General features: G+C 33.9%; 1 protein-coding gene across 1 annotated transcript in view; it reads right to left on the minus strand.

Annotated features, from left to right (window-relative positions):
• The window catches only part of Uba6 (ubiquitin like modifier activating enzyme 6), a 69,225-nt gene that overhangs the window by 31,129 nt on the left and 11,848 nt on the right, over window positions 1-26,248 (minus strand). The window contains exons 6-18 of the mRNA XM_031342910.1: window positions 25,451-25,562; window positions 20,446-20,526; window positions 18,761-18,883; window positions 18,501-18,624; window positions 16,182-16,285; window positions 14,536-14,598; window positions 10,298-10,374; window positions 9,661-9,727; window positions 6,818-6,961; window positions 5,103-5,170; window positions 4,078-4,156; window positions 3,051-3,131; window positions 264-341 (exon numbers count right to left, since the gene is read on the minus strand). Coding sequence (XP_031198770.1) covers window positions 264-341; window positions 3,051-3,131; window positions 4,078-4,156; window positions 5,103-5,170; window positions 6,818-6,961; window positions 9,661-9,727; window positions 10,298-10,374; window positions 14,536-14,598; window positions 16,182-16,285; window positions 18,501-18,624; window positions 18,761-18,883; window positions 20,446-20,526; window positions 25,451-25,562 — 1,201 coding nt within the window. The remainder of the gene's footprint in view (window positions 1-263; window positions 342-3,050; window positions 3,132-4,077; window positions 4,157-5,102; window positions 5,171-6,817; window positions 6,962-9,660; window positions 9,728-10,297; window positions 10,375-14,535; window positions 14,599-16,181; window positions 16,286-18,500; window positions 18,625-18,760; window positions 18,884-20,445; window positions 20,527-25,450; window positions 25,563-26,248) is intronic.

The raw sequence follows: 26,248 nt of genomic DNA on the forward strand, positions 1-26,248 counted from the left end.
GTTAAAATTTGTGGTTTGTTAAAACCTCAAATTAGAGGACTTGTTTATGGAAACAAATTTCTGTAATTACAAAATGAAAAGTACTACTCATGTTTCATATTCAAATAATAACATCCAAAAAACAATGTTAGTGTGCATAAAGGATCATTATTTTCTTCATTTTATTCTTCCAAAGAATCTTTATTCTTTCTCTTAAGAATCTAACAAAGAACAGAATTACCCAGCAACCATTATCTGTTTCTGATAAGAAAACAGTGACAAACCTGAATGTGATGAGGACGAAACAGGAACTGTCTGTTTAAGTTGGACTTTTCTATCAAGTCAGGATCTGTAACTGTTACCTTATAACAAAGGAGAACAAAACAAATGAATCTGTTTTGCATTTCTCACTATGACCAAAACAGTACTCTCAAATCATTTTTGCTAGTGATAGACATTTAAAAAAATTCCAAATGTTACCAGTAATATGCTATCATTGTTAAATTTATTAATTCCAATTAATATTTAGAACATGAGCAAAGCAAACAACACAAATGATTTAAGCTCATTAGAAACTTCCTTTAAAAATTCTTTATTTGGAGACTAAAAATATCTCTATCATGTTTTAGACCTACAGAGTTAATTACTGACAGAGGAGTGATCTCTTCTAAATTTATGACATTCATTCTTTTAAAAATTATTCATTATTTCCTAATTATCATGTATGTGTACGGAGGAATATGTACCCATAGCATGAGTGTGGAAGTCAAACAACAACTTTGTAAAAGTCCTTTGTTTCCTTCCATGGGTAAGTTCTGGGGATCAAACTAAATCAGGTTTAATGGCAAGTGTTTTTACCTGATAAGCCATCTTGCTAGCCCAACATTTACTCTTTTTTTTTTTTTTTTGGTTTTTCGAGACAGGGTTTCTCTGAGTAGCCCTAGCTGTCCTGGAACTCACTTTGTAGACCAGGCTGGCCTCGAACTCAGAAATCCACCTGCCTCTGCCTCCCAAGTGCTGGGATTAAAGGCGTGCGCCACCACCGCCCAGCCAACATTTACTCTTAATCTGCAGTAATCTGAGAATGTTGTCATGTTTCAATTTGACAGGAGCTCCAACTAAGGCTGAATCCATAAACTACAAGGCAGTTGAGTATTTTTATATAGTCAACTAGCTGTCACAGATAATTGATCTATTGGCCTAAAATACTTGCCCTTTAAGAACGTATAGATTTTATTTCTAGAAGGTGAAAGAAGAAAACAAACAGGTAAAATAATCTGCAGAATAGAAAATGCAGGTGCTATTAAGCCAGAATTAAAAAGATTGCCCTTGGCTTGGTACTGCTTGGTGCAGGTTCCAGTTTCAAGTGTTGACTGATATTCATATTCATTTTCTTTTAGTAATTTTTCTTGGGTATGTGTGTACATTTCTGTGGAATTTTATGTTAGCGTTTTTCTCTCTCTTTTGGATGGTGATGGTTAAGAAGAGTCTTACTTTCTGGTGAGTATCTTCCTTTTCTACTTAAAGTTTTAAACATTAAAAATAGAGAAAAAATGTATCTGGCGTTTAATTCAAGGTTTCATTTTTCCCTTGATTCTAGGTACCTGGGGATTTCTCTCTACATCTTGGGTATATCTATGAACACTTACAGTTTTGTTACAACAAGTCTCTGTGTTTGGAATGACAAAGGCTTGCCCACATTACAAACTTTATTTTGCTATCTGATGTCAGTAGGTTTCTTCACTTCAGCTCATTCTGACCTCTGCCTTCTAAAAGCACTGTTCTTTTATATGGTTAAAGCATTCAGGTAATCCCAAGCTTACAACAAGAAAAATCCAAGTAACTTTTTCAGCTACTAGACTTGTAGTTTGTGGAGCACAGTTCTGAAATGCCAAGCATGGATATGTGTACTTACCTACAGCTATAATAATGAAGAATCCTTTTTAAAACTATATCAATAAGCTACAATGTAGATTATCATATACTTTTTAGTTATTTATGCAGTGTCACTGTTAGTTACCAAGATAAATATATGAAGTCACTAGTGAAAGCTTTCATCTTAAAGGTAAAATACCACTAATAAAAGTTATTTTAAATATGATATGATTTTACAATAACTCAGGGTGAAGAATTTTAACTGCATATCAAAGTATATGTTATTCTCACTGTTTGAAACTGACCATTTAAATTATTTGAGTACTCTATAGGTTTTTAATGTCATCGTCATGTTAATATTTAATTAAGAATGAATAATATAATGTTGCAGCATTTTCTCTGTCCAATCACATTAGGGCAGTGGCAGGCCTGTGATTAGACAGGAATAGAGAGGTGGAGCTAGAGCTGGAGGAGGAGAAAGGTCAGAAGCAGGAGGAGAAAGGTTTTTTTCATCATGGAGTCAGACAATGAGGCCAAGGCAGACGCCGCCCGGTTGTAACCAGGCTAAGGTTTTTACAAGGTTAAATTAATTGGGTCAAAATATTGCATTTATTATTTGGTTCTGAAATTATTGTATTGGCATTTTATAAATTGTGATCTTATTAGTATATAAACCTGATTGGATATTAAAGCCTTAGGAGTCATGCATTACTTACCGGGTACTAGGTGCTAGCTAGATGAATGATTGTGGAGGTGTGTAAAGTGTTACATGTGAGCGAGATGTTGTAGCTTGCTGGGAGAAAAAAATAAGAACCCACCGGAACTTAGTGTTGAGGCCGGATGGTACCGGCACAAGGGAGTTTGCGGGGTGGATCATTTTTTATTATTTCCCACAACAATATATCAAAAGAATAACATGGTTTTTAGTTTGCAAGTTATGATAATAAAAATTCCTTTCAAATTTAATCTTGATGGTAACTACAAAAAGACAGAAAGGACTTATTTCAGGAAATTACAGAGTTAAGAACTGAGACGCAGAGAATCTGCGACTAAAAACTGACTAGAGACAATTAAAATCTTCTAATTCTCAGTTTAGTGGTCTACCAAGTGAAACAGGCTGGTATAGTCAAACACAGTTCAAAAATGGGCAACAGGAGAAATATAAACGTTTAAGTCTCAAATAACTTGTATCTTACCATTCCTTTCTCTCTGCCTGCACCAACACCCAGTAATGCAAAATTTTTTAACATTTCACAGCCTATGGCGCCACATCCTACCTATCAAAGGAAAGAGTATACATGTCAGACAAGACCATAATTTTTAATGAATAAAGAATTTCATTCTAATTTTCTTCAAATGCTATACACTAACTACAAACACTAACACTATACTTTACTAACTACAATTTTAAAAAATGATTTGTGATTCACTTGTGGTGGATTTTACTTTTTACAGTTTCATAATGCCTTTTAAGTGTCTCAATTAAAGAAAAAAACAGTATAAAACAACTAAGAAAACTATGGTATTTATAACTTCTTTATCTTTAAACAAAAACATCTGAAGATTCCTCACAAAAGCTAAATGCAGAACTTATTTCTTATAGAGGAAAGAAGACAGTGACAGAAGAAAAAACAAAAAACCAAAAACATAAGAACAACTGCAGCCCAGAACTAGGTAACATGAAAGGCTTTACTTTTAGATACTTGTCAGTCTGTCTTGTATGTTTAAGACAGGTCTACAAAGAATTTTAAGTGAAATAGATATTTGAAACTTGATTATAAGAGATTCTATCTATATGAAAAAAATCTCGGCAGTAATTGCTAACTTTTAAAATATTACTTTACAAAAATGATTACTAAAACTAAGTATTTTTAAGACTAGCCAACAACATTTATGCTCTTATGAAAAATTTCTCTCGAAATAAGCTAAAATCTTTAGAATACATTTACTCATTTTTTAATGCAGTGATTTCAAAAAAACATTTTTAAAGTACTTCTAGAAAATCATTTAATGTTGAAAGCTGTTTTATTTTGAAATGAATAAATTCTTCAGATCCTGAATTGGCTAACTTTTATGTAGAAGACCCAGGCAGTAAATATATTAAGCTCTGGAAACTATATGACTTATCAGTTGCTCATTTAGATCACACTGACTTTAAAAATTAACTTGACATTCAACAACATTTTGAACATATTACTTACTCCCATCCTTATTCATACTTACTAAGAAGATATTCAAATTTTGTAGCTTCTGACACAATGTATCTCCAATGCAGGCACGTAAGGCATCATACCTATCTCTTCTGAAGAAACATTTACCAAGAAAACAGAAAGATATAAAAGTACACTTGAGTATTGTTAGTAACAAATTAATATTGGACTTTAAAAGAGAACATACTTCTGAGCTTCTAAAGGATTAATGGACAGACAGAAGGATGATTCCCATCCCAGGAAGGACAGTGTGTGATGTTATCACTCGTACCCAACTATATGTAATTTAAATTTATCAATAGTTTATTTCTGTACTTTTCCATTTTGTCCTTTTTGATATTTTACATGCAACTAAAATCTCAGAAAGTTAAACTGCAGATAAAGAGACTATTGTATTCAAGAAAAAACATTATAAAGATCAAAATATTTTTTTTTTTTGTTTTTCGAGACAGGGTTTCTCTGTGTAGCCCTGGCTGTCCTAGAACTCACTCTGTAGACCAGGCTGGACTTGAACTCAGAAATCTGCCTGCCTCTGCCTCCCAAGTGCTGGGATTAAGGCGTGCGCCACCACCACCTGGCTCAAGATCAAAATATTTTTAAAAAGATCTTAGAGGAATCTATGGAAGGGACTTGGAGTTATTAATTCATGTAAACTGAAGGCAGAACTCTGGGTTATGTGGCTTTCTGAGATAATGAAATCTCTAAAGTTTCAATGGATTTTGAAGATTTATGGCCTCAAATGGAAAGTTAAAGTTTTTTATTAAAAAAAATCATGTATAGCAATCTTATTAATTAATATTATGGCACTTGAATGCTAATCATTCTCATGCACATAATCCAAAATTCTGAATCACTACATATAAAGTGGTAACGAGACATGGTACTATTGTAATATTTAACCACTAGGCAAAGAAGTAACAAACCAAGAAGAAAAGTCAGGAGGAAAGACACCTAAGAGAGGTATGCTTACATAAAATTGCTCAACCTCTGCTTCTTAAATAGATACTAAGAAAAAAATAATCCAAATTTGAGCTTTACCGTGGGAGAAACTCTTTATGCTCAGGACTGCCTAGGGATTCCACAGTATCTGCTGCTTCCAGATACAACTGAAGAGAAGATTAAACAAAACATTTAATACTTAAATCACTAAAAAAACCCCTGCAGCTTTTCCTTCTCTTTTTTAAAATAAATCTTTTTTTTTTTTTAAAGCTTTTCCACACAGGGTTTCTCTGTGTAGCCCTGGCTGTCCTGGAACTCACTCTGTAGACCAGGCTGGCCTCGAACTCAGAAATCCACCTGCCTCTGCCTACCAAGTGCTGGGATTAAAGGTGTGCACCACCACAGCTCGGCTTTTCTCTTATAATAATTTAACAATCATGGGAAGAGATAATAAGAATGGCAATTTAATATAAAATATTAGAAAAATAATGGTTATAATATATATTCTTAAAATTGTGAATCCTAAAAGGACTGTTAAAAGGTATATAATTCAATTCATATCACTTATCCATCCTAAGGATAATTTTTTTTTTTTTTTAATTTTTAGAGGAAGTTTTACCTCTAAACCTGTTCTTCATAACTACAGAAAAACTTTGGATCCCATTCAATTTTAGTTACATTCGAATAAGCAGTATGATTAGCTTGAAACAAAAGCATGCAGACTGTATTTTCAACTGGACATTTTTTTTTTTTTCCTTGGTTTTTTGAGACAGGGTTTCTCTGTGTATCCCTGGCTGTCCTGGAACTCACTCTGTAGACCAGGCTGGCCTCCAACTCAGAAATCCACCTGCCTCTGCCTCCCAAGTGCTGGGATTAATTAAAGGCTTGCGCCACCACTGCCCTCAGCTGATATTTTATGTCATCTTTTACCTCATATATAATTATAAAGATAAGATCCAGGAAGACATCTTCAACATTTGTAGTTCAAAAAGAATTTCTTTAATTCAGTAATAATTAAAGAAGCCAGTTTTATGCTTATTTTCGTTTAGGTAACTTATTTTAAATTTGAACAAAATCAGATGATAATACCATTGTAATATTACTACATTAATAACAGAACTTATATTTCAGATGATGTTAACAGTTATAACTATGCCAACTTCCATCAATCAATTTGTAATCTATTTTATATAACTTAGCAGAAAAACAGCACTGTATAGGTGCAGTATTCAAATGAACTCAAACAGAAAGGACTTAACTGTTTGTGCAGACTTCCTGCCACTTATTTTCCTTCTTGTAACAGATACAAATGTTTTTAATTCTTGTGAGGCTTTTATCTTACATAGCTCTCAAATTTAGATCATTCCTATATTCTCTATCTTCAGGCAATAGCAGGAATGAAACCTAAAGATTTGTGATGGCAAAATTTCTACAGAACAACTTCAAGAGCCCAGAGAGCCCCAAAATGGTTAACTAAGCCAAAATACTAAGAAAACCTATAGAACAGAAAACTAGTGATTTTTATAGTACATGGTAGGAAATAATTCTGAGAAATCAACTGGGTTATATCCCAACAGACAAAATATAAGCTCCTGTTAGTTTCAATTAAAGAATTAAGCTTCTGAATTTTGATTACAGAATTTAGTTACTTGCCTTTTCTTTTATATTTAATATATAATTATATATAATACATAAATGTATATAATACTAAATACATTATAAAGATATATTTATACCATGCTATAATTAACAACACATTCTTTTTATGGAACACTTAACTTAAAATGTAAAGACATAGGAAATACTGAACTAACCCATTGACACAATGGAGAAAACTTCCCGGTCACAGCTTTTAATACTTCTTGGCTAGCAACACCCCCGACCGTAGCAGCAAGTGGGGGTAAAAAGCCTTGGGCAGTCCACGAAAGCCAGTGCACAATGTCAGCATTCACTTCAGGCTAAAACACAAACCGCAGACAACAGTGATCCTAACAGTATTCACATACAGTACCTGTGACTTCAGGAACTAAGTTATCAATATCATTAGAACCTAACTTCCAAAAACCAAACAAACCCAACCTAAACTACTAAATTTCCTTCCTAAATAAAAATATCTCAATCTCATGATAAAAATACCAATTTCTTAAGCAGCTTTTTTTACTAGTCTGTTTAATTCTGCTTTTCTGACTGTAGTCCACACTGCTATTTAGAGTACGTGCTGTCAGAGAGAAAACTTCTCAATACCCTCTTTTTGTTGTTGTTGTTGTTTTGTTTTTGTGTAGACAGCCTTGGCTGTCCTGGAATGCATTCTGTAAACCAGACTAGCCTCAAGATCAGAGATTTCTGTCTCCCTGGTACTAGGACTAAAGGCGAGCACCACCACTGCCCAGCTTCCTTCTTATCCCCAACATCAAGTAAATTGCAAAATGACAAGCCTGAGGGAGGAAAATAAAGCAATTCCACCTGCAGTTCCTCAGCCAGAAAGAAATGCCAGGCAGGCCAGCCTTTCTGTTGTTTTGTGGTTTTCTTCATTGTTATTTTTCTGTAACAGTATCTCCCATTTTCTTGTCATTTCATGCTTTCTTTCTATCCCTTTTCTATTACTTCTTATTGCTTAATTTTCAATACATCTTTACATCTTTACTCATAACCTAATTCTCTTGTCTACTAGTACTAAAGGTATAAATCCTATTTACAATTGACTTTTTTTTTTTTTTAATTTTCTGTATCTGGTTTGTTCTTAAATTGTTACTGTCACCACTATGGTCACTTCTCATTGAGCAGCAGTGAGGATTAAGAGTTCAATAAAAGGATTACCACAAAGGTCATCATACAAAGCCAGGAAAAGATGTTATGTCCCAACAGGTGCACAAATAATAATGTATAAACATAAGAAATACGGAACAGCAAGATAACCCAGTAACTGAACTCAAAGAACATAGAGTGGTACTAAAAGTAATGCGGATCAGAAATTAATGAAGTAGAAACCAAAATAATGATTCTGTGAAACTAAGAATTCTGTAAAAGGATACAAGATTAACATACTGTCAAAATAACCAAAAGGAAGGAGGCAACCAAAATAACTAAAACTAGAGATGAAAAAAGGTGTGTGACAGACAACATTGAAATGCAGGAGAATGGCGAATACTTATTAAAAAAATAAACCAATAACAGAAAATCTAGGAAAAGAGAGTAACTTTCTGGACATGTATGACCTATCACAATTGAAACAAAAGGGTACAAAAACTGTTGAAATGGGACATACAATGAGCAAACAGATTGAAGCAAAACAGATAAGACACCCAACAAAACAAAGTCCAGATCAGAGTTTCACTGATGGGATCTACTAGATGTTTAAATAAAATATAACCCTGCCAAATTATAATCAATTTAGAGGAGCACAGAAAAACTCTTGAGATGTTAGTAAAAAAGTTTATGGTTGTGGATATAGGTGCCTGCCTAGTATGCATAAGTCTTGGGCATATTCTAACTAATCGTTACAAAAGTTCTAAAATTTTTGGAAAAAAAAAACTATGAGAAAAAAACAATAAACTAAGTATAAGAGAATATTCATAAAGCATATATTTGAATAAGACTTATACAAAAACTATAAATATAACTATAGAACCCCCAATAATTAAAAACTAATTAAAACTAAGCAAAGATTTGAAAAGCTACCATATCCAAAGAAATGTACAAATGTCACATGGACACATAAAAAAATAGGCTCAAATTCACTTTAACTTTAGTAAAATGCAGCTCAAATCCATGTGATACACTTACAAGTAATATGGTTACAATCAGAAAGGAAACAGAGATTTGAAGATGTTACTATAACTGAACCTGATACAGATCTTGTAAAAATGCAAACTAGTAAAGCTGCTTTGAAAACAAATAAGGTTGGTCATAGTCATGCACACCTTTAATCTCAGTACCCCAGGAGGCTAAGACAGGTGGATCTCTCTGAATTTGAGGCTGGCCTTCATATGCTGAGTTTTAGACCAGAGAGGGCTACTTAGTGAGAACCTGTCTCAAAAAAGCGTCAATTTCTTGTAAATTAAACATCATATTTTACATCTATTATGTGAATTTTCAATGGATCTCTAGGTGTTCTCACAAGAAAAATGAAAATATTTATCAATATAAAAATGTATGGAAAAAAAAAATCTGACGCCCTCTTCTGGTGCGTCTGAAGACAGCTACAATGTATTACAGTAGGGGCCGGGGCAAGCGGGGCTGTCCTGACTTCAATTTCCAGAGCCACATGATGGCTCATGGCCATTTGTACAGCCACAGTGTACTCATACACATAAAATAAATAAATCTTTTAAAAAAAGTATGTATTTGTAGTTTTATCCATTAAACAATACTAATACTAACATAAAAGAAAAAGCAGCAAATAATAGTTGTTAAATGACACATGGCATTATTAGTACTTTATGAAATAAATTAATGTTCACAACAACTTATAAGGTAAGCTCATCTAATTTTATAAACTAAAGTAAACTAACAAACTAAAGTAGAACAAAAGAGCTTTTTTATCAATACCACAGGATAAGTAGGTAGCATAAGGAAGATCTAAATGTAGGAAAATATTAACATGTACTTGTTATAAACATAGCAAATTATAGCCAGCCATAATTTTATTAATATTTACCTTATCTTCCAAGGTTTCACTTATAGATATTGTTAGCTTCAACAGCTCATCTGAATCTTGCTGACACCTATAATTTGAAGCAAAAATACACAATTTTTTGAATTGCCACAAGGTTATATTCAAAATACAGTATGATGTGTTTTACTCTAACTTCAAAGTTTAATCTAACTTCAAAGTCTTAGCTGTCTTATGACTATATTACTTCAAAATCATGGTCATCCAAGACAGTAGATGAGATTTAGATTTAAAAATACAAGGTAAGAAGCTTGTAGTTTCTAACTTAGGCTAGAGAACATTATCACAGATTACCAGTTCACCAGCTAGAAGAGGTTCTGATTTTAAAAGCTATACATTTTAAAGTCTCTAAATATGAAAAATTCTCATGTAGTATGACTCCATTCTTACAGATGGATTGTTCTACTTCCACCAATAGATCACCCTAAATGATCATGTTTATGCAGTTGAGCATATTTACTAGTAGTATAATAAAGTAATGTAACTAGTTATGTTAGTAATGTAATTAAAGGTTAGTTTTCTTTTTTAACCTATAATTTTTGAGACCTGGTTTTCATTAAAAAAAAAAAAAAGGAGAGAGAAAGAGAACAAAAAGCATTACTTTTAAAATAAAAAGCATTACCTGATATTTGGCTTACGATTATAGTTTTCCTGAAACTGGTCCAAGGCAAGCATTGCTACGTGAATCTGTAAAGGTGCCTATTTGAAACATAAAAAAAAAAAGGCCAACATTCAACATTTGTTAAGCGCTATGGACTAGGTTAAATGTTTTTGAACTATTATTTAATTTCACCCTCATAATTGAGTGTAATATAATGATTACCATTAGAAAAGTTAAATGATGATCCTTGCTGTATCTTTCAAGTCATTTAAGAAACAAAATTCCCTCCAGTCCCACAACACCCAGAGGAATACTCCCAGGTGCTCTAACACGCCAAGGATCAGAGGTGAGGACACAATATTTGACCCAACACCAGCAGTAACTGGGACCAACAGGAACAGGCACACAGGAACTCCACCAGCCCAGTGTTTCAGGTTCCTTCTGGTCTTTCTGGGCCGGCAGGTGCCCTGAGAAGACTTTGGTCAAAAGTTCCACAACACCCAGAGGAAGCTGCTGCACTCCCAGGTGCTCTAACAAGCCCAGGATCACAGGATCCCAGAGACAGCTTGACTCTGAGGAGTTCTGACACAACAGGATAAGAGGAAGGACAGGCTCCAGTCAGATTTAGCAAGGGCAGGTAGCACTAGAGATAACGAGATGGTGTGGGGCAAACATAAGAATATAAGCAACAGAAACCAAGGTTACTTGGCATCATCAGAACACAATACTCCTACCAAAGCAAGTCCTGGACACACCATTACACCGGAAAAGCAAGATTCAGAAATACAGGAGAACACAGGTAAACAGCTAGAAGCCCTTCAAGAGGAAACACAAAACAAAGAACTACAGGAAAACAAAATCAAACAGATGAAGGAATTGAGCAAAGCCATCTAGAATCTAAAAATGGAAATAGAAACAATAAAGAAATCAGAAAGAGACAATCCTGGAGATAGAAAACCTAAGAAAGAAATCAGGAGCCATAGATGCAAGCATCACCAACAGAATACAAAAGATAAATGAGAGAATCTCAGGGGCAGAAGACATCATAGAAAACACTGACACAACAGTCAAAGAAAATGCAAAAAGCAAAAAGCTCCTAACCCAAAACATCCAGGAAATCCAGGAAGCAATAAGAAGACCAAACCTAAGGATAATAGGTATAGAAGAGAGTGAAGACTCCCAAGGTAATGGGCCAGTAAATATCTTCAACAAAATTATAGAAGAAAATTTCCCTAACCTAAAGAAAGAGATGCCCATGAACATACAAGACGCCTACAGAACTCCAAATAGACTGGACCAGAAAAGAAATTCCTCCTGTCACATAATAATCAAAACATAACATATACTAAACAAAGAAAGAATTTTAAAAGCAGTAAGGGGAAAAGGTCAAGTAACGTATAAAGGCAAGCCTATCAGAATTACGGCAGATTTCTCACCAGAGACTATGAAAGCTAGAAGATCCTGGGCAGATGTCACACAGACCTACAAGAGCACAAATGCCAGCCCGGGCTACTATTCCTTACAAAACTCTCAATTACCATAGATGGAGAAAACAAGATATTCCATGACAAAACAAAATTTATACAATATCTTTCCACAAATCCAGCCCTACAAAGGATAATAGATAGGAAACATCAACATAAGGAACAAAACTACACCCTAGAAGAAGCAAGAAAGTAATCTTTCAACAATTCCACACAAACCTAATTCTACCTCTTACAACAAAAAACAACAGGAAGTGACAATTACTTTTTCTTAATATCTTAATATGAAAATTAATATTATCAACATATCCTAATCGATTGAAATCCAAAAATATGAGGAATTAGAAATTTGTTGATTGTCATCCAATGGTCTCTCTAGTTTGGTAATTGGAGAAATAGGTCCAATATTGTACAATCCATATATACTTTCAGCTTGTTTGTTCGTGACAGTGTCTTGCTGTGTACAACATAAGAGTGTTGAAATCTTGCTTCTCCTATCTCAGCCTCTCTATTAGTATTGTTTATTTCATGTTTTTACACTATACTATGGTTTTCAAAACAGCTTATATATTTCAAAAGTATTTATATACCCAAAAGAAACATAGACAACAAAGAGTGAGACTGAATGCTTTGCTTGACGTTTGTAACTCTTGTATCAAGTTTGAAGAAGAGGACTTAATAAGTTACTCTTTCTCTGAGATGAATGCTTTTCCAAATTATCATAGTCAATGAACCAGATTCTTACCCTCACCTAATATCTGTACCATCCTCCAAGCAGAACCAATGAACTGTTCATTGAAACAGTTGGTGAATGACTTTATGGATAGACCACCTTAATAGACACACCATTTCTTAAATGATTGTAAATGATGTGAGAATAAAGTCACTCACTCAAGTCAAATAGCTTTGACCATAGCAGGAAATCTGTATCCAAAAATCGTGCCTACAATTCATTCCTTGGTGCAGCAGAACTGTCAACTCTCAGCTTAGCTACAATGGAAGTAAAATCCTTTGGTGATGTGAGGATCATTGAAGTACAGCCTTATTACAATGAAATCCAATGTCTAAAAATTGTTCTTGTTTTGGGCTTGTACCACAGTAAGAGCCAAGATTTTAAGCACTACTAAATATAAAACAAACAAACAAACAAAAAGATTTTATTTATGTTCATTTAAGAAAATACTAGTAGTGATGCATTATTTTGAAATATACAGTTAATATGTTTGGAGTTATTTAAAATTTATATTGAGAAAAACATGCATTTTCAGTATTGTTATAGGCAAGCATCTACATGAAACTGTTAAATTGATCCTTTTATATCAAACAACTTTTATAATCCTCATTTTTATTTTTATAATATTTTATAAGTTTTAAAGAATATGACAAAGATATTGTAGGTATTGAAGGGGGGTCTCTGGGAGAAGTTAGGGTACAAAAGGGAAACAAGAATGTGATTTAATTCTATTTACTTAAAATATGTTTTTAAATATTAACAAATTCAGGTAAATTGAAATCATATAACTTTTCTCATCATAATGCAACAAAAGTTAAAAAAAAAAAAAGAAACAAAATTCCCTTTGAAAAATGTATTGTTTGGGGGGAATGGTGAGATGGCTCAGTGGGTATGAGCATACTGACTGCTCTCCCAAAGGTTCTGAGCTCAAATCCCAGCAACCACATGGTGGCTAACAATGAGATCTGACACCTTTTCTGATGTGTCTGAAGACATCTACAGTGTACTTATTTATAGCAATAAATAAATCTTTGGGCCAGAGTGAGCAGGGTTGACCTGAGTGAGCAGAAGTCCTAAATTAAATTCCCAACGACCAAAGGCTCACACCTATCTGTACTCATATACATAAAATAAATAAGTCTTTACAAAAAAAAAGTGAAATGATTTGACTTCATTCAAGACAATAAAGGTATTTTAAGAAAGATTTTCCAAATAACTAGTGTTTCCTAAGTTATTCATAAGAAGTATCAGCTGAATACCAATAACAAACATCTGTACAGCTGCGTGTGGGGACACACTTTTAGCCCTAGCACCCAGGAGGCAGCATTCAGAAGCGGGTGGACGTCAGATTTCAAGATCGGCCTGGGCCATATAGACACCCTGTCTCAAAAATCTAAAACAAATCCAAAACCACATCCACTCCAAAAACACTTATAAAAAAACCCTTTTTTTGTTAGTGTTTAAAAATTTGGAAACTGTTCTTTTTTATCATATTTATGATAATATAATAAATATATTATGAGAATGTGATAATCTTAACAATAATAATATATTGTTAAGATACCATAACTAGTGATGTAAAGCAGAATATAACGGCTTCAGGGTGTATCTTCTTCTACTATATAAACTCTGTGGTCAGTGAAGCGGCCTACCACCAAGCCTGACGACCTGAGGTCAACCTCTGATCTCCAACCAGATGCTGTGTTATCTCCTTGATGCTCACTTCCTACCTCCCCTGCACATAAAATAAACAAATGTGCACTAGAACTGCACAGTTAAGAAACTCTCACAGTAATGCCCTATGTATATATTACTAAAATTACTTAATTATCAAAGCTAGCAAATCACCAAAGTACAATTTCATTTTACTCTAACATTTTTATGGCATGAATCTCATTTTAAATCCTTTAATTTGAACTTTAAATATTAAGTGATAGTAGAACCTTTAGAAACAATGATTAACCCATTTTAAGTTTTGAATCATTTACCAAATCACATCCACCACTCCGTTGTCTCTTTCAAATGTGCAAAGTAATATTTACCTCAGGTTTGCTAAAATCTGCAATAAGGCACCTTGGATGTTTTATCTGGCTTTCCAGGGGTTCCTAAGAGAAAAAAAAGAACATTTTCACAGCACATTGAGTGATTATTTTTACAAAACATTTACTGCACTGGAAGAGATCTTTCTCTAAGGCTGAAAATGGGTAAGGTTGGATTGTTGTAATGTTGTTGTTAATCATGTAATGTAGTTAAAATAATCTGTAATATCTCATTATTATACTAAAAGCCACTTGTACTACATAGTTACTTCAAAAAAAAATATTAGTGAAAACTATCTTCACTAAGTAACTGAGACTAGTTATTCCTGCTAATAAGTCTTGGGTAGATATTCTAAGCTAAAATCTGCATGAGTGTAAGGTAATAAGGCAAAGAAAAGAAAAATTTGAAAAGTAACAGTTCACCAAACATCACCACATATGAAATTATTTGATGCACAAAATTATTTAATTAAAACTTAGGGTGGGGCAAGAGAAAGTATACAGAAGCAGATCTCAGTAGCTGTCCTATTTTAATTGGCTTAACTGATGTGAACAGTCTTGAAGACTAGTTTCTTTTTGTTTTTTGTTTTTGTTTTTAACTGACAAAAATAATGAAGTTAAAACCTTGAGGTCTTGAAAACTTCTTATAGCCTGTCAACATCATCATGAAAATCCCAACAACTAAAGACATGTTATATGTAGCACACTGAGAAGCAGCCTGTGAATTTAAATAAGACTCATAAGTTCTAAGACAGCAATCTCTACACTCTATCAGCACGTTTTCCTTTCACTACCAATAGTCAATGTGAACTATACTACCGTTCCTTTTTTTTTCCTTTTTTTTTTGTTTTTCGAGACAGGGTTTCTCTGTGTAGCCCTGGCTGTCCTGGAACTCACTCTGTCGACCAGGCTGGCCTTGAACTCAGAAATCCACCTGCCTCTGCCTGCCAAGTGCTGGGATCAAAGGCATGCCCTACCACTGCCCATACACTACATTTCAAACATAGTAGTTAAAATGCAGATTAAAATTATAGTAACATGAATTAACAAATAATTGAGCAATAAAGTGTAACAGCTCTTGCTGCATAAAATGAAAACATTTTATCTTTCTCTTGGGTAGTAAAAAGTACAATAAATTCTTTATTTAGGAGGATTAGTCACAATCATCCACATGAGGTACACTAGTTATTAAACTGTATAAGCTTATATTTGCCTAACTTTTGTAGTAGAGAGGACTGCACGTAATAAAGATGTGCGTAAGGAGCTGGCAAGATGGCTTAGCAGGTAAGAGCACTGACTGCTCTTCCAAAGGTCCTGAGTTCAATTCCCAACAACCACATAAAGGCTCACAATCTTCACGTTAAGCTACAGTGTACTCATGTACATAAAATAAGTAAATAAATCTTAATAAAAAAAAAGGATATGTGTATAAGCTATAGCCCTATGTTTGTATGTTATTTTTATAGTATCAGTTTGCCCCTGGTTGATTTAATTTTATTCAAATTGGTTATAAATTTAATAAAAGTTTATTCTTTATGGTAACTTAAATTGAGCATTTTATTCCTTTGGGCTAGTCTGTCTTTCTTTCTTTCTCTCTCTCTCCCTCTTTTTTAATAAAAAAAACCTTTTTAAGCAGAAAAAGTACTTACAAAGCAGAATGTTTTAGGAGTTTTAACCTGCACAGCTATACCTCCATGTAAATATGGGTCCAGGTCTGTAGTGTCACCAATGCTGAAGGAAAATGGTGATATGACTGCAAGAAAAAAATAAACATAGGTACTACACAAAGATATTAACTCTCCATTTATAAAAGTAAGATTCTAAAACATCTTTTTTCTTTGTAGGAGGTTGGGAATCTGTTGGTAGCTATACCAAGTATTTCTTCCAATGTGAGCTTTGGGACTTAACAAATAATTGAGGGAATCAGAGTGTAAAGTAAGAAATGAGAGGTACTTACAATAGAATATTAAATATTATACATATTAAATATTATAAAATCTCTATACCATGTTAATACTAATTTTATTTGTACATGAAAAGATAAAAGGAATAAAATACATCTCTGCGAAATACATTCAAGTATACAAAACAAGTCATTTTATTTGATGAAACTGCAAAAGGCTACAATATATAGGTACTTTCTATGCAAGACAGCATATAGAACTTCTCTACTGGTATAGAATAAACCCGTGATGGGTGGCTGACTACTGAGGAGGAATTGCAGGGGTATGTAAAAAACTTTTCACTGTCAATCTACTTTGTTAATAATGAAAAACTTAGTTAAACAGTAAGCTCTACTAATCACCAAATAAATTGCAATACTTATAAATATGTAAGTAAATACTTAATAGCCATTCATTAAATAGGAAAAAGTAAGCAGACCCCAAACTAATTTGATATTTGGAAAGGGGGGGGAATCTAAAGTGGGATTCAATCACAACCATATTTAAATACAAATATATACATATCCATATTAACTTATAAGACATAAAAATAAATACACTGTTTTAGAATTAACAAGTTTTATTTAAGTTATTTAATTTCTTCATAGAACAAACTATCTTAAGGCAGGAAGCACCAAGTACTAAGTGTTCAATTTAAGCAACTTTTATCCAAAAGTAATCTTTTTTCCCTAAAATATGAGGGTTTTAAAATAAAAGACTTTATTTGTTGCTGTCAGGCAACTTCTTACTATACAGATAGCTCCAAGTATCTGGTCTTATCACCAGTCTAACACCAAATAGTAGCCAATGTAAACAAATATAATCCCAAATTATCAAGTTAGTCAACTTCCCCAAACAAATACAAATTCTTTAACATTATATGATCTGAACCTCTATTTAAGACAGATGTACTCAAAAATAAAATTAAAAAGCTTTTGCATACAAAAAAAAAACAAAAACCAACCAGCAGGGGGAGTAATCAGCCCACAGAGTAGAAGTGATCTGTCAGCTGTATTTCAAAACTGCTAATATAGAGAATAATTTCAACAACACAAATCAAATATATAAAGCTGCTACTCAATAAATAGGGCAATGAACTTAACAGTGTTCTAAAAAAAAAAGTGGGAATATATATTTTTAAAAGTGCTCAACATCTTTAGCCATCAGGAAAATGCAAATTAAAACATATTTATAAAAACCAAACAAACCAAACAAAAATGACAAATGCTGGTGAGAATGTGGAGAAAAAGGACCGTTACTGCAGGTCATTATGTTAACTAGGGCAACCACACCTGACTGTACTCTTCAAGTGCCCAAAAGATACAAATGAGTCATCACTGTCCTTCAACAGTGTAAACACGCCATAAAGTTAAGTTGCAAATTATGTAATACTGCCTTTATATTTTAAACACAACTACAGGTAAAATACAAATTATGTAGATTAATAATGACATGAATTATCTCAACTGGGCCATACATATCTATTCATGATCATCTTTCCACTTTAAAAATGGGTATTCTTTCAAACCTCTGACTTTGGCATCCTCTATCGCCTTGAGCAATAATCTGTAAGTCCTCTTTAAAAAAAAGGCAAAGGGAGGTGGGGAGACTCCAAACACGCCTGCTTAAATATTCAATTCAGTGAACACAACATAGATTTGACAATCATCTCCACTTACTATTTCACTGCCATCTCAGTTCACCTGAATTATCATTATATATATATTCTCCGAAACCTACACCCCTAAAGTAGGTTGCTCAAGCAGGAATCTTTGTTCACCTATAATTTTTCATAACTGTCTTCTTACTTGTGTAAAGATTTGAAATTTCAACTTGTATTTACTCATAGTGTATTTCTCTACTTTACTTTCTTCCTTGTAATATTACCATTGTTCAGCACTGATTTGAAGCTCAGAGATGTGAATCAAGCCAATCCAAGGTGATGTGTTCTAAACACTGAATAAAATGTATGATTATAAACAGGCTGGATAACTAAAAGTAAATTAATAAAACATGTAAACTTACCAGTTATCTGTTGAACAGATCCATTTAAGCCTGTCATTCCATTAATTTCTCGAAATGTTAGGAACTGTCCTGTCTCAAGCTTGTGAGGATGATTTTCGAGGCAAGTGACAATACCTGGATTAGCCTAAAAATTAGAGTAGTTTATTGAATACCAAGTTTTTATATTCTGTTATTTTTTTTACAAGTTTTTACAAATAATCATCTATGAAAATTAAAAATTAGCAGTCCTATACTCTAAAATCATATTAAAATAATCATACTTGTGTTATGTTTGAAATGAAAATTTCTTTTGGTTCTTCTCCTGTTGTATCTGAAACTTCAAATTCATCACCAAAATCGCAAAACAACCTGGACCAAATTCCATGCACATCTGTACTAATAAACTGAAAAGACAAAAATAAATTTATGTGAATAGAAAAACAAAAACAAAAAACAGCTCAGTTATCTTACATCAGTTCATGACTTCATTTAGAATTATGTATATTCCCTGAAATGTAACATTATTCATATACAGAATGAATCACTTATAAATCAGTTTGGGAATATTGGTATTTGGTGAGTGGTATTTGGTGAGTGGGTTTCTGACACAATGAAATTAAAAATACCTTCAGTGTATCACCATTACATACTCTTGTTATTTCAATAACAAAAATTCTGTCTTGGTCATAAATTTTAAGTTCAATACATAAGAAACAGTTATCCTAGTTTAACTGCCTAGGAATGACTAGTTATTATTTTACAGAAACAGAAATGAGTGTACACTCACCAAAAGCATTAGTTAGTGGAAATTAGAAGAGGACGTTAAGCTGGGGGTAGTCTACAGAAAAAAGGCCACAGACGTCAGAGTGCAAACCAAGCCAAGAAAGGTACACGTGAGGTTCTTTAACGCAGTAACAAATGCTTTACTAAAAATTAATTTTATAATAATGGCAGTCTCTATCCCAAGATTCTGTAAAGAAATTATGTTTTTGTGCTTAGAGCTCTTTCTATAGGCATCACACATCTACTCAGCTCTAAAGAAAAACAGTCACAATTTGCATAGCAATGGATCTACTTAAATTGTGTATCATTAAGGCTGTATATTCTCAGAAGGAAAATTCAAATGTTCTTCCTGATATAAAGAATCTAGTCAGTAATATATGAATATATGCAAATAAAAGTGTCAGTGGGACAGTAGAATATGTACAAAAGAGAACAGAAAGAATAAATACTGCTGGGTGGTGGTGGCACATGCCATTAATCCCAGCACTTGGGAGGCAGAGGCAGGTGGATTTCTGAGTTCGAGGCCAGCCTGGTCTACGAGTGAGTTCCAGGACAGCCAGGGCTATACAGAGAGACCCTGTCTCGAAGAACCAAAAAAAAAAAAAGAAAAGAAAAGAAAAGAAAAGGACTAAATGCAGGCAGTGGACAAAGTTATGAAAGACAAAACAAAGCTCACTGTTCCAATTTGAACTGCCTTGGATATTTTGTTCTAGGTGGTAGAGAACATATTACATTTCAGAAAGTAGAATCCAACACGGAGCTTCATAACTTTAGAACGACTGTTTTGTGTAGAAGAGTCAGAATGACTATTCTGTGTAGACTGAGATTTACATACCTGGGTCATCTTAATTTTGGTGTGTGTGTGTGTGTGGGTGTGTGTATTTGTAAACTGTTTCTTTGTTGTATTTTGGGTCAGGGTCTCACTACCTAACTTGGAACTTGATATGTAGGCTGGCCTTGAAACGCACAGGTGTCTACTTGCTTTGCTTCTGCCTCCTTAGTGCAGCACTATGCTTGGTTATTTACAAGTCTTTAAAAATAAAGTTTATTTTAAAAAATCATCTTAGTGTGACTATATACATAGAGTTCTTTATGTAACAGGAAAAGCTATAAATTGGAATATGAAAAATATTCTTCCTTTAGTTAACTGCATGTTAACATTATAGTTATTAAATTATATTACCTTAATTGGAGGGCAATGAGAATGGCAAAAACTGTTGATCTTCCTTTGTAATGTCAGTTTTACTTCAGTCAATACTACACACTGTTGAGAATAAAATAAAGGTCAGAAAGTACACAATAACTTTTATAATATACCCTCTCAGTAAGAATCATATAAATTCAAATTCTCCGAAAGAATCCTAGTTATCTTCACAAAAGTTGCTATCTGATATTGAATCCTGAATCTAGAATTAATTATATATAGATGTACAAAATGGCAAAACCAAAATAAAAATACACAGAGTATATGCTCATATAAAATAAATTCCTTTACTCTATAGGACTCACAATTAGAAGCAAACCTTATACCTTATGTTGTTTTGTAATCTCCCAGTAGAGGGCCGGAGATTTATCTGTCACTGTCCTACAATCACTAATCTAGCTAACAAAACATTACTTTCAGACAAGCTTCAAGAGTGACAATTACAAATTTCAAAGATATTGGTCATAACTCTCTAATTTCTGTATTCAATAGATTTACAAAATAAACCCTTATTTACAATAATATTAGTAAAATCACATTATTTAAGATAGCAGGTAATTTTCAGTGCTTAATTTTCTATTAACACTGTGACATAAGTAGGTGTGAAAACAAGATTTTGATATAATTAGTTTATACTGATAGAGGTCAAATAATTTCTTGAAAGCCATCTGCCTATCAAACATCAAAACCAATAGATGTTCAGTTTTATGCTCTCCTCAGTGCTTATATACAGGAGTTGAATAATTTACTCAACAGAACATTTTAAGGTGTGGGTTTTGTACTCTTCTTGAGGTATGCCAAGAATGTCCTGATCACTCTTCCTTTTTAAAAACTTTAGGCAAGAGGTAATATCTCCTTTACAATAAAAGACAGCAGGTTCTCTAGCTCAATATTTCCTTTTAAAGTCACTCACTACCCAATACTCAATGAGACATCTACTAAGACCTCTGTATTGCATTGGTTGGGAGAAGAGCAGGATTAGTGGTAGTAGAAAAGTAATGTAATATAATGCCCACGCCCTAAAACTTGGACATCATGTAAATTGCATATATTAGTAAGCTGTGTTATATATCAATATATGCACATACTACGTACTGGTAAATCTAGACATTCTTTTACACTTTTCCCCACACTTACATAGCTTTTATGTGTAAAGACAGATGGACAGACACACACACACACACCCATAAACCAAGTTTCCTTTATGTACATACTGACGAAAGGGCATTTATGTTTGATTACATATGTTCAAGGTGAACAGTGCTACAGTGAGGGCATGCACTTCTTTGGTAAGGTAATTCCATTTAGATAGGTTATATATATATTAGAAGTGTGATAACTACATTGTACACATTATTATTATTTTTTAATTAAAAAATTTCCCTTTTTGGTAGATTCTTGGCAGCATGTCATCTTTTTTTGTTTGTTTGTTTGAAATAATAGCTTTCTAGTTTGAGTGGTTAAGATTTTTGAAGTTTATTTTGTTATTTCATTTTATTACATAGTTGCCAGAGAGGACACAATATTTTTCTTTGAGACAGGGTCTCATGTAGTAATGAGTAGCCATAAACTTGGTGTATTGTTAAAGATGATACTGAATTTCTGATGCTCCTGCCTCAATGTTTAGAGTGGCAGGACTTCAGACATGCCTCAGATTTATTTGATGCTGGCAATTAAACTCAAAAGCTTTGTGCATGTTACATAAGCAATCTAGTGACTAAGCTTCGTTCCTAGTCCTCTGTTACCTTCCCCCTTCACTTCCACCATCGGCCTTCTAGCAGCCCCTGCTTGGAGGCTAAGACCTGGGAGCTGCTAAGACAGATGCTCTCTGTTGACTGTCGGTTTAAGAAGCCGCCTGAGCACGTTCACCACCTGAGTACGCCAGCCAGAAAGAAAGCCAGCCAGCCAGCCAGCCAGCCAGCCAGCCAGCCAGCCAGCCGTCTGAAGATCTTCTGAACCTGAGGACTTTGGCACCTGAACTTTCTTTGCAGTGTAATCTAGAGACGTGGTTTCGGTTTCTCCTGTGACTATAAAAACCCTAGCTTACTCTAAGTAAAGTGGAGCCTTGATTGGGATGCAACTTGGCCAAACCCTTTATTTCAGGTCCTTTATTCCCTCTTGGCTGAGAAGAACCCAGTTCGTGAAACTGCGGGCAGTTTCAGTCCTCACTTCTGCAATTTTCGTGAATGCCTCAAGATTTATTTTCAATGTCCTAATTCATGGTATAGTTTCAGGACTGTTTCATGTGCTGAGGATGCATATGCTAACCAGCTTGCCGTTTGCTGTGTCTGAAGATCTGTAGAATGATGATATTGGAAGTTCTAACACTGTCCTGGATCCTACTTCTCCTTTAAATCTATTGCTTGTTGTTAGATACTGAATCGATCCCTGATTAAACTGTAAAAACTCTTAACAGTTTTGTTTTTACATTTACTCTGTGTAAGAACACCCACAGCTGCTCACTTTGGTTCCCAGTTGCATGGAATCTCTTTTTGTGCGCACACACACACACACACACACACACTTGACATTCTGAGAAGGACTTTGGGGTTTCTTTCCTATTTTAAGAGGATTGCCATATTGCCCTGAATCATGGTCTCTTCCTGAGAAACTCACTATTTCTGTTAGGATGGCTAGGGTAGCTAGGCTAGCTCTTAGAACCCACCCCAGTACTGGCAAAGTCATTCCCTGCTTTATATCTGAGTGCTAGGGATTTGAATTCAGGCCCTCATGCTTGCAGAGAAAGCAAACTTATGCAAACTATCTTCCCAGGCCTGGAATACCTTTTTGCCTTTTTTTCACTTTCAGTCTCTGTGTGCTCACAACTAATGTGAGTTCTAATAGACAGTACACTGTTGAATCTTGTTTGAGATTCAGTCAATTTGCACCATCTATCTGGGGAATATATCTGCTTACACTTAAAATTTAATATAGATAATGTAAGAATTTCCATTTTTCCTATTTGTTTTGAACATCATTTGTCTGAGTTTGCCTTTCTTCATTAGAATGAAAAAAAAATGCCATTCCATTCCCTCTTGTTAAAGTTTCTGTTAAACAGTTTGCTGGCCATTAAATGAGGGCATCTTAAAATGGGAATTGTTCATCTGTGTGGCTTGGCTCTTCGTCTTTCCTTTCTGTGTCTTCTTTACAAATGGGGTATACTTTCATGTATTCACAATGGTAGATATGGTTCTTTTTCTTCTGGATATGGACTCCCTTGAGTATCTTTTGGCAGTCTGGTCTGGTAGTGATCAATTCCTTCATTTTTCCCACCATGTCATGAAAACGTCTTTCTCATCTTGGAAGGATAGGCTAGATATATCTGGGTATATATAAAGCTAGCTGAAATGGAGTGTGATATTTCATTTCCTCTTGCCTTGATTAAGGTTTCTATTGAGAAATCTACTATAAGTCTAATGAAGAGACTATATATTCTTATAAATGAGATTTGGTGCTTTACTTTACAGTTTTTACCAATTTGTCTTTTTTTTTTTTGAGGGAGGCAAGAGATCAGGAGGTGAACAGTAGGCCGTGTACATGGCACTCAATTACTCTAAAAGTGAGCTATACTGCCCTCGGCCTTCTGTTTTTGGCAATCTAACTACAATGTGTCAGGGCCAGAATTTTGTGTGGTCATGCCCACTTGATGTCCTATGGGTCCCAAGATTAGAGGGGCTTGCAGACAGAGCTTCTTTGAATAGTTTTCTTTCTTTTCCTAGGTACCCCAAAAGGGAAATGTTTGCTTACTGCAGTGACAACGATTTTCAAAGCTCTTTGCATTTCTTCCTCTTTTATTTTAAAAGGCCTGCTTCTAAGTTTAGATAGCCTCTCTCGCTTGATCTTAGTCCACCATTAGAAACTCTCACAACTATACTTGTCTCATTTGTTTAGCTCTTTCTTCCTACTAGTTTTTCCAACATTTTTATGTTGAACTTTTTTTATTTCTTATGTGTTTTTAACTGTCTTTAATTTCTTCAAATTTTAATAGATGTTCTTTATAATCACTGCTTTCTTTAGTCAGATGCTTTATCACTAATTTTTCTTTGGCATTGGACACTAGAAAGTACTTTTTTACTTTTGGAATTGACATTGTTTTTCTTGGATTCCTATGCATGCTAAGATTTGTGTTTCTGATAGATCAATTTTATGGATTATCCCTTAGTGTTGTCTGTCAGTATTTGTGAAACATAACAAGGTAATATATAAAGAGTATAAATTATATAAAGTCTAGTACTAGCTCCAGCACTTTTTAATCTAAAGACTTGTGTTCACCAGGTACTGGAAATTTTTTCAGCCAAAATTTTCTAACATTATATGTGCAGTGTATGCACGTGTAAACTTTCTTAAGTATGTTTATATAAGTCAGAGGCAACATCTGGGATCTTCCTCTATCTCTTTTTTCTATACTTTTTGAGACAGTCTCTCACTGAGCCTCAGACTCATCGATTAGCTGGGTTGGATATTTAGAAAGCAATGGGGATCAGCATGTGTGCTGGGAATCTGAACTCAGTTCTTTTGTTTGTATAGCAAGTAATTTACCCACAGAGCCATCTCTCCAGAGTGACACTGATTTTACTATTTCTAGAAATCTAATGTCATAAACTTTTTCATATAAGCTAAATTTTCTTGTAATTTTTTACTCAAACTTTTCCTGATTTGTGTTCTATACTGTAATTTACTCATATTTATTTTTCAACTCTCTAACACTTATCAAGCCACAGTTTATCAACTAAATATTAACTTTTAAAAGATATAACAGGAACAAATAAATGCATATTGTTAAAAAACCATTGAGTTTCAACAGCATTTTACTGCTACCTTCTTACATTCATGAGTTCTTAGAACTTTTTCTCAAATGGAGCACTTAATAGGTATTATTTTAACCTGTTGGTTTTTGTTCTGCTCCTTAATGTGCTGGGTTATACTAGTTATATCATATAATTTCTTTGGAATGTATCAAGAACATTCAATACAAAGTACTAACCTGATATTGTTCTAAGAAGGAGAGGTCTGTGGTTTCATCAAGAGGGGCAGAGGATGATGAGACCTGCACATACGGATTTAGTTCTGCAATATGATGAAGTACAGCTTCAGCCCTAGAAAAATATAATCTTTCATTTATTATTTTCAGTCTCAATGTTAGACATTTAACATAAAACCTAATGTATGAAATTTTAATGAAAACTAAATAAACTGTAGGTAAACATAGACTTAAATTTGTTTTCTAAATTAATACCACCTTATGACACACTATTACATTCTTTAGCAAGCTTAACAATCTTCACATATACCCTCTCTCCTCCAATCTCCAAGCATTCAGTCTCCTAATGACAGTAATACTACAGATTTCCTTTACCCATGAGACTAGAAAGGGACTGTCAGAGGGGATGGAGAATATATAGGCAAAACAAGGAAGGCAACAGAAAAAGGCAATGGAATACATATGTCATGAAGGCAAGAGAAAGACAATCTAAATGAAGGAAGAGAAGGAGAAGCAGCTAAGAAAGTCAGTGTATGCGGCAAGGGGATAAAAGCAAACTATAATGGTATATGTGTATCAAAATGTCATAATGAAACCCATTACTTTGCTAAATAATGTTTTAAGTTCCTTTAATAATGTAAAATTCACTTCTAGGTAACAGGATAAATATATCACAAACTTGACAAAGGAGATAAATAAATGCCACTACTTATTTATGTAAGGCAGTGTCAAATTTGCCTTGTCAAAGTAAACAGCTATATCTAAACTGTATTTTCTATACATAAAACATTTTAAAATATA

The sequence above is a fragment of the Mastomys coucha genome, unplaced genomic scaffold, assembly GCF_008632895.1.
Source record: "Mastomys coucha isolate ucsf_1 unplaced genomic scaffold, UCSF_Mcou_1 pScaffold22, whole genome shotgun sequence".
NCBI lineage: Eukaryota > Metazoa > Chordata > Mammalia > Rodentia > Muridae > Mastomys > Mastomys coucha.